At 36.8% G+C, this 10,058-nt stretch overlaps 1 protein-coding gene across 1 annotated transcript; it reads left to right on the plus strand.

Annotated features, from left to right (window-relative positions):
• Positions 1 to 384: 384 nt before the first annotated feature.
• LOC124891065 (receptor kinase-like protein Xa21) lies at positions 385 to 8,395 on the plus strand (the record flags this gene model as incomplete). The annotated part of the gene is made up of 6 exons (XM_047402889.1): positions 385 to 546; positions 1,267 to 1,438; positions 1,871 to 2,353; positions 2,551 to 2,707; positions 5,659 to 5,856; positions 8,309 to 8,395. Coding segments are annotated over 6 exons (1,259 nt in total), but the record flags the coding sequence as incomplete, so codon positions are not given.
• Positions 8,396 to 10,058: the final 1,663 nt, after the last annotated feature.

The raw sequence follows: 10,058 nt of genomic DNA on the forward strand, positions 1-10,058 counted from the left end.
GCGTATGACAAGAAACACCATATGAGGATCTTCTTATAATGTTTAAAATTAGTCTGTTTTAAGAAATAACCTATAAATTTGAACTAACTTCTAATAAAGTATCAGTTTATATATTTGAGTCCATATAAAAATACAAACCTGCACAATAAGAAATTCATACAAAGTTAAATTGAGAACTTTAATATAGAAAAAATATGTAATATGTACATCCTTCTTAAGACGTTGATCAATAACAATAGGAAAAATAAGTATACAGTTCTTACATAATTTTCTAAGTTCTTGTGGACACCTTATCAAGTCAAACTAAAGCATGAATCACATAGATAAGCTTTGAGCTAAATAGTTCATCTCACTTGTATTCATTTTTTCTTCATGTGTTGACAGGTGAAATACCCAAAGAGATAAGCAGTCTCATTGAGTTGGAGGAACTGGATCTTGGGTTTAATAGTTTTAGTGGTTCGCTTGATCTTGGGTTCAACGTATCAGGGCTGAGAATAATTGATCTTTCATTCAACAATCTATCAGGAAGCCTCCCACCAAACATAGGTTCTATCTTACCCAACATTGAAAGACTTTTTCTTGGTGGCTTAACCAATCTTGTTTGGACTATTCCTCATTCCATCTCCAATTGTTCAAAACTTACAATTCTTGATCTTGCAATAAACAAACTCACTGGCTCGATTCCCAACTCACTTGGATATTTGACTCATCTACAGCATCTAAATTTAGCGGGAAACAATTTAAGCAGTGACTCATCATTAAGCTTCCTGACTTCCTTAACCAATTGTAGAAATTTAACAGTTCTTTCTCTATCTTACAACCCTCTAAACAGTATGCTTCCTGCCTCCGCGGGGAACCTTTACACATCTCTCTTAAAGTTTCCAGCCAAAAGTTGTAAAATCAAAGGGCGAATATCAAATTAAATTGGGAACTTAAGCAGCTTATTGTTCCTTGATATTTCTGAAAACAATTTGGTTGGATCAATTCCCATAACAATTGGAAACTTGAGAAACCTTCAGCGCTTCGACTTGAGTAACAACAAACTTACAGGATTTATTGGAGATCATATATGTAAATTGCAGCATTTGGGTGAAATTTACTTGGGTCAAAATAAACTTTCAGGATCTTTTCCTAATTGTTTAGGGAATATTACATCCCTTAGGGAGGTACATCTCGGTTCCAACAAATTGAGTTCCAATATACCACAAAGCTTAGGGAACCTTAACGATCTAGTGGTTCTTGACTTATCGTCAAACAACATGGTAGGTTCTTTACCTCAAGAAATTGGAAATATAAAGGCTGTAACAAAGATGGATCTATCGATGAATCAATTCTCAAATGACATTCCTAGAGAAATTGGAGGCTTGCAAAATTTGGCACAGCTTTCTCTGAGACACAACAAGTTTCAAGGATCTATACCTGACTCAATGAGCAACATGTAAGGTTTGGAATTCCTAGACCTTTCTCATAATAATATATCTGGAAACATTCCCAATTCTTTGGAGAAGCTTCACAACTTGAAGTATTTCAATATTTCTGTCAACAAATTGTATGGTGAAATACCCTCGGGAGGTCCTTTCAAGAACCTCTCGAGTCAGTTTTTCATCTACAATGAAGCATTGTGTGGTTCTTCAAGATTTAGGGTCCCGCCATGCTCCACTTCATCAAATCACAGATCAAATAGGAAAAAATTGCTAGGTCTTTTTCTTTTGCTGGGAATTGCACTAGTAGTTGTTCCTAGCACCTTTATTTTTTTCTGGATAAGGTATAGAAAAGGTAAAAGAGCTCCTCAACTCGCTGATTCATTGTCTGCCATAACAAGAGAAAGAATTTCATACTATTAATTGATCCAAGCAACTGATGCGCTTAGCGAGAGTAATCTGATTGGTTCTGGAAGTTTTGGCTCTGCATACAAAGGTGTTCTCAGAAGTGGAACTGCCATTGCAGTTAAAGTGTTCAACCTGGATGAGGCATTCAAGAGTTTTGATACGGAATGTGAAGTTTTGCGTAGCCTTCGCCATAGGAATGTCGTAAAAGTCATTACTAGTTGTTCCAACCTTGATTTTAAGGCGTTAGTGCTTGAGTATATACCAAATGGAAGTCTTGAGAAGTATTTGTATTCGCACAACTACTTCTTAGACATCAAGCAGAGACTAAGCATAATGATAGATGTGGCATGTGCTTTGGAATATCTTCATCATGGGTGCTCGTTGCCTGTGATTCTCTGTGACGTGAAGCCTAGTAACGTCTTGCTGGATGAAGATATGGTTGCCCACCTCAGCGACTTTGGCATTTCAAAACTGCTTGGTGAAGATCAGGGTGATTTGTACAGTAAAACCTTAGCAACATTCGGGTATATTGCACCTGGGACGTCTCTTTGTTTTGCTAATTTTTTGAACATTGATTATTCCTTTCTTTTTTTTCCCACCTAGAAAGCATATTGCATCTTTAAATGAATTGTTTGACTGTTGAGTATGGACAGGAAGGACTAGTGTCAACAAAGTGTGACGTCTATAGTTATGGGGTCATGTTGCTGGGAACGTTTACTAGGAAAAAGCCTAATGAGTTTGAGGGAGATCTTAGCTTGAAACAATGGGCGAGATATTCACTTCCAGATGATGTAATGGAGGTCGTAGATGCCAACTTGTTAACATCAACTGGTAGTCACTTAAAGAAGGAGCTAGATGTTGTGGCATCAATCATGAAAGTTGCATTAGATTGTTGTAACTAATCTCCATCAAGAAGGACCAACATGAAAGATGTTGTAGGGATGCTACCGAAGATCAAGATTCAACTTCTAGCATGTTGAGCATGTTGTTGGAATCTATTGTTCCAAATAATTTGTTTGCTGCAAATATTTGATTAGTTTTGGATTCCTGTAATATTGCTTCTTTCTTTTTTATTTTAGCACTTTATTTGTGCATGTTTCTGTTTTGAGAAATTCTAGCTGGTTCAATAAATCCCACTATTTCCTTTAACAAAAACTAAATTGATCATCAAAATCTTCAAAACGAATGATTTATTTTTGTAAGTGTTAAAGGGATATTAGCATGTTGGAGTGTGACATATCACAATTTCTGCTTCCTCTCCCCTTAAGTTTGTTCCTCAGTGTCCAAATTACAAATAAAATGACTTCGGCATACGATTTACGGGGAGATTGCTCATCTGGACTTTACATCGTGCAGCCTTTTGACAGAACTTCACACAAGTGAGGTCCGGGGAGGGAAAAGTGTACGCAAACCTTAACCCTATCTAGGGAGGTTGAGAAGTTCCCGATAGATCCTCGGATCAAGGAAAAATAAAAGAAATTCAACACAGGTCGGGGGAAATTTTTTTAACAGGAGCGAAAAACAATTGCTGAAATAAAAAGACCATTTTAAAGAGAACTTTAAAATGCCTACAGTATTTGTACATTTCCATGCCTCTTAATAGTGACAAACCTAAAAAGTTGAAGGCAGAGGGATGAAGCAGATAAATCAGGATACTGAAAACAAAATCTAGCAGAAGTGAACTGTCATTGGTCGCATGACTTAGTTCTTTCTTTCTAATCAATTATTTTCCTATTCTGACATTTTGATATGGAGGTCTGTTGTTCTCGACTTGTTACTTTTTGATACGAGACAAATGGTCATCTATGCTTTTGAAGACGTCATTGGATGCCAACGCATAAAGACTCAAGACTTGGTCACCTCGAGGATACAAGAACATGCATGGAGGACCCGTTTTGAGTATGACATAAGGTAAACCCATGTGTGAAAGATTGCGTGGGGGCTTACCTTTGATGCCAACCCGAGACTACAAGTGTTGAAGAATGACCCTACGGTTGTGGAGCATTGAAGAAGAACCCTTCATTAAGAGTGTTTTGGGGATCGCACTTTGTTAGAAAGACACTTCATGGCCACCCCTTTCACTAAGGGTATTGTGGTCATTTTTGTTATGTAATAAGCTAGCCTCTATATAGTCTTTTATTAAGTCATTTGCTCTTTAGCTTTGGAAGGATAAATATGTGAAAGACTTCTTCTCTCTTTGAGAGTGTAACACCCTTAGTATAGGGCTTGGATAAGCCATTAGTATAGTGCTTGGAAAAGCCAATATTGTTCTTTGCTTGGAAACGGTGGATCTTGAGGTGAGTTGATTCCCTTGGCGGTCACCGTAAGAACTTGGTACTTATTAACTTATTTTGTAGAGGTTTTAGAGTTTTGATACACTCTTTAGTTGCTACCTAATGGGTTCTCTTTGTGTCAAGTTAGCTATCTTTTACTCTTTTTAAGTTTATGTTTGCTTTCCGTATCATGTTGTTGTCTTGTTGTTGCGGGTAAAGGCTTGTGATTGTGGATTCTTTGCGGACTTTTTTGATGTTGTAGATACCGTTTGGTATTAGAGCAAGGACTGATTTTGTTCCAACAAAATCAATCTTGGGCTTGTTAGTTGAAAAATAAAAAACAAAAAGTGTTGAAATCCAAAAATCTCAAAAAAGGAAATCTGTCCCGTTTTAGTTTTTGAGCTGAAATTTGAGACTTAGATTTAGGATATTTTAGTGTGTTTTGTTGTTTCTTGTGTTAGTCCCTTCTTCACTAATACTTATAGAGTCTAGATCTAAATTTTGAGCCATTTCCAAGTTGTGTTTGAACTTTGAAGGTTTCTGTTTTTTGAGGATTGGTGGCTTGAAAGAGTGTTGTTGAAGTTTGTTGTTGAGATTGTGGATTAAAAACGTTTTTTTTTTATGTTGTTGTTGAGGGTTGAAGCTTAAAAAATGTGTTGTTGATGTGTGGAATGCAACTTGAACCATAGAACTCCAAGATTCAAAGGTTGTGTTCTTGGTGTTCTTCACCATCATCATATTTTGTTGAAGAGAAAATGATTGTTTGATCTTAGAAATTGAAGAAAGAGAGTGTGTCTTGTTGTTAGTCTTGAAAGACACAACTCTAAGGACAAAAGGGTTTCAAAAGTTGTCTTGCCAAAAGGGAGAAAGTCCACCTACCAAGACTTACAAAAAGGGATAGAGCCAAAAGTCTTTCAAAAAGGTGTTTAGCCAAAAAGGTGCAAAAAAGTCACACTTTTTGAACTTGAAAAAAGGGCTTCAAAGTCTTGTTACCCTCCCATATCCGAAATTCCACCATTCCCCACTTGAAATTTGATCAATACAATTTGAAGAAGAGAAAATTTTTCAAACTTTCAACAATTTTAATTTCTAATAGGAGGTTTCCATGTCATCACCCTAAAAAACGTCCCTTTGGCTCAAAATTTCAGATTTCTAAGTTTCATTTCTTGTTTATTTAGTTTCAATTTTCTTGATCCTAGTGCTAATAAACAAACTAGTAATCACCTACTAGGTTGTTAATTAGTTTTTGAATACGTTTCTTTCGTGTCTTTGTTATTTGTGTGCTTTTCTCATTTGTAACTCGTAGTAACTTCTTTGTTTCAAGTTCGTAAGTGAATTTTGTTTTGTGTCTTGAGTCAATCAAAACAAGAATCCATTCCAGCTGCCAAGTAGGATTGACATCTTATTGACTACCGGAGTATAAGCAACTTTCAATGTTCGCCGCTCCAATTGTGAGAATCACAAAGGTGAGTGTATCGAGTGTTGATAAGGAGCTTTTACTACTAATCTTATTTGTTTTCTTTTGTTTTTTGTTGTCTTTTTTTTTTTTTATTTAGGTACCATGGCTGCTCATATTTTTAAGGCCACGTGTAATTGCATCCATGATGATCTTGAAGATATGTAACGGCACATTGAAATTATACGCCAATTGTTACCCAAACTCTTCCCTCAAAATCCAATCATCCAAACAACTTGCGATGAGAGCTTCCCGAAGGAAGTTTCTGCCCAAGCTTTTGATGGACTTTCACATCGAGGTAAAGACGAACAAACTCATGAATGTCAAGGTAAAATATCTAAATCTTACATTTTTTGTACATGCGAATGATAATTGTATGGCTAGTAGCCCATTGAGTGTGAATTGTAGCTTGCCTATATGTGAGTCTATTATTTGTTTGCCACTTGATGATGATGTACTTGTTGTGAGTGTGGATACACTAGTTGATCCTATTGATGACCGAATCGACCCTTCTTGTAAGATCGATTTACATTCACTTAGTGTTGAAATCATTGTGTTGAATGAAAGTACATTGTCCTGTGAAATTTATGTTGATCAACTTTTGTGTGAAAATTGCTCAACACTCGAGGATGTGTGTGATGTGATTAATGAATCTCAAGTGTGTAATGATGATGAAAATATTGATCAAAGGAATAGGAGTGAACTCGTGAGCTTGCCCTTTGAGTCTCATATTTGCTTGGCTCATAGGGATAATCATGTTCTTCAAACATCTTTAAAACTTGATAATGAACTTTTAGAGAGTGAACTTACTTGTTCCAAATCTTCCCGTGGGATATATCATTCTCTCTTTAGGTATAATGTCTTGTTTGAAGATGGTATAATCACTCCCAATGAACCTAGTGGTGAGAGTGATGGTAGAGCTTATCTTGAAGGCTATAGCCTATATGCTAACCCACTATGGTGTGAGAAAATTTCTCCTAAAGATGAAAATCTCTTTTTGCAAGATGAGAGTACGCTTAAGGGTAAGGAATGTATATTCTTTCTTGAAAACCCAAAGGAAAAGGTGTCATTAATTCCTTGGTATAATTTTTCTAAATGTGCATCCTTGTTTGACACACTTTTACTTAAATTGCATGAATCCCAACTTGTGGATGCCAAGTTGTCTATTTGTTTGAAGAAAAGAGAGTGTATGTGCTTAAATGCTTTGTCTTCACCCGTGCATGTCTTTACACTTTATTCTTTCCTATACTACCTCTTTGCCTATGATGACATCCATGCTAGTTTCGGGTTTGCATTAAGTAGAGGTATAAGTTTGTTGATTGGTCCACTTGTTTGAATGATAAAGTTATGTGGGATTGTTGGACTTTGATACCAATAGTGGCACCACATTTGATGAGGCCACTTGAAGAGGTAATGAAACAATTGTGCTTTATGTTTCCTAAGGCAAGGATAGCCTTACTTTTTGGACTTAGTGATACCATTACGACTTTTGTAGTTTCTTCATCTCTTGATACTTGTCATAGCCATTTCCTTTGTAACATCCTTACTAAACTTTTCTTTACTAATACAAAGGATTCATGGTTATATCTCAACTATGTATCACCTTGGCAGGATGATTTTATTTGTGGTACAAACCCTAACCCTTATGCCATGAGGAAGTTGTGCTTGTTTGTCCTTTCTTTAGTTTTGCAAGGTATGGATTCAAGGTCAAATCCTTTTCAAGAAGGGGAGGATGATACGAGCCAAATGGCCATCTATTATTTTGAAGACGTCATATGATGCCAACACATAAAGAGTCAAGACTTGGTCACCTCGAGGACACAAGAACATGCATGGAGGACCCATAGAAGACATAAGGTAAACCCGTGTGTGAAAGATTGAGTGGGGGCTTACCTTTGATGCCAACCAGAGACTACAAGTGTTGAAGAATGACCCTACGGTTTTGGAGCATTGAAGAAGAACCTTCATTAAGGGTGTTTTGGGGGATCACACTTTGTTTGAAAGACACTTCATAGCCACCCCTTTCATTAAGGGTATTGTGGTCATTTTTGTTATGTAATAAGCTAGCCTCTATATAGTCTTCTATTAAGTCATTTTCTCTTTAGCTTTGGAAGGATAAATATGTGAAAGACTTCTTCTCTCTTTAAGAGTGTAGCACCCTTAGTGTAGGGATGAGATAAGCCATTAGTGTAGGGCTTGGAAAATCCAATATTGTTCTTTGCTTGGAAACGGTGGATCTTGAGGTGAGTTGATACCCTTGGCGGTCACCATAAGAAATTGGTACTTGTTAACTTATTTTATAGAGGTTTTAGAGTTTTGATACACTCTTTAGTTTCTACCTAATGGGTTCTATTTGGGTCAAGTTAGCCATCTTTTACTCTTTTTAAGTTTATGTTTGCTTTTTGTATCGTGTTGTTGTCTTGTTGTTGGGGGTAAAGGCTTGTGATTGTGGGATGTTTGCGGACTGTTTTGGTGTTGTAGATACCGTTTGATATCATTTTTTGTAGTAGATAATTATTGTTGTAAAACACAGTCTTGGATCATTATTCTCAAGAGCAGGATGCTAGCTTAGGCGTCCCTTTGCACGTCTCGGTTAACTCTTTAGGAAGCAACTGCCTTCTGATATCGTTATGATACCATATTCAATGTCTTGAGATGAGGGTCTTCCAGAAAGACTAGGTACACTTGTGAAAAAGGTGCTGAAGATCCCCCTATGTTTTCTCTCATCCTTATCACTCGTGAAAATGTAGCTGAAGAAGAAAAAAAGTAAGACGGTGAAGATGAGGGTGGAGAAAGTGAATGGAAGAGTTGTGAAGGTAGCGGAGAAAGTGAAGTGAGTTGCATAGGATGTGCATTACCGAGGAGTGCATAGGAGGCCATCATAAAAATACACGGAAGAGACAAGAGATCTGAGGAAAAGATCCAATGTATGGTTAGGTACGTTTTACACTGCGAAGGAGGCAATCCAAGCGTGTGATACAACGACGGCTGAGTTCTACTGTGTGAAATTCAAGACGAATTTCCTAATTTCGATGGATGAAATAAATCAAAGTCACAGTCAGATCAATATTGTTAAGTCATTGAATGTGGTGGAGGCAAAGACGACGGTTATGTTTGAATTGCCACCACAGCCACCATATTCGATGACTCAACACTACTGACCTGACTGAGAGTCTGATTTATTTCGTTCATCAGATTCAAAAAATTCGTCTTACCTTTCACACCGAGAAACTCAATAGCAATCATATCATACGCTTGTGTTGCCTCCTCCACTGTGTCAAATGTACCTAACAAAAAATCACAGTTCACTGTCACAACCCAAACCGAGGCCTTGGCCGTAATGAGAATCCTAAACCATGAAGGCCCGAGAGCCCTTCTAACTTGTAATCATATACACCATTCATATAAAAATAGGAAAATGTAGAAAATACATAATGAACGGAATCATGTTCATGAATCTTAACTCAATTTATAATATAGAAAGTAAAGCCCAATAACAACTAAACAATGTTTGAACCAATCTGCGAAATCTCTACTACATCTGAAAATAACAACTATCTAAAATTGGGACAAGGCCCCCAGTGAACCTAAACCAAAATAAATAACATAATCTGAAATACATAGACCTTCTGGAACAAAGAAGGCTCACCAACTGTACACATCACTGCTGTCTGAAACCACTACGACTTAGCAGGACTTCTGAACTGAGCTTTAGACCCTAGAGGTAGGGGTTCAATAAAATTGTACTGGTATGCAGAGCAATCCAAAATAACGCTTTTATATAAATAAAATAGATAGTCATAAAACATCATGTATGACATAAATTCAAAAAGCATGGGCATTTTTTTATAAATCATAAAACTTTCTGTCAATGCAATTTCTGATCTTTGTATTACTTCTGAGTTAGGTGGTACACCCCTACAAATCTAAAATCCCACAGTATGTATGGAGTCCGCCATTGACTCGGTGGGAAAGCCTCCAACCCACTTGTGCTGCAAGGGTTAGAGTGTCTAAGTCTAATACGCCACAGGGCACTAGGCCAGCGTAATATAGTGTACCCAGATCGGCAAATCTCAGTTTTGGACAAAGAGTTATTTGAAACTCGTTCCTTATTCGGGGGAACACCTAACATCTCTTTGTTTCCAATTTTATCCATTCCTAACACATCATTCCAAAATTTTAATTAATGAAAATCTGATTTCTAAGCTTGTCTGAGTCTATTATGGCATTGTCTAATTTGGTATCGTCATACCAAGACTTGCAAGTCATGTTTTCTGAGCCATAAAGCATTAATCATGATCTTTCATTAAAACATAGTTCATACCACCCAAACATGCAATTTAACAAAGGGAATTCATGTTTCAGAAACATAAGTCAAAACTATGCAAAATTCTCATCCTTTCAATAAATAAGTGGTGGTCATGTAATCTGTAACAAACCATGCAACTCTTCTCATTATATGATTATGTTCAACATTCATCAACATAAACAACCCTCTCT

This window comes from Capsicum annuum, unplaced genomic scaffold (assembly GCF_002878395.1).
Source record: "Capsicum annuum cultivar UCD-10X-F1 unplaced genomic scaffold, UCD10Xv1.1 ctg2990, whole genome shotgun sequence".
NCBI lineage: Eukaryota > Viridiplantae > Streptophyta > Magnoliopsida > Solanales > Solanaceae > Capsicum > Capsicum annuum.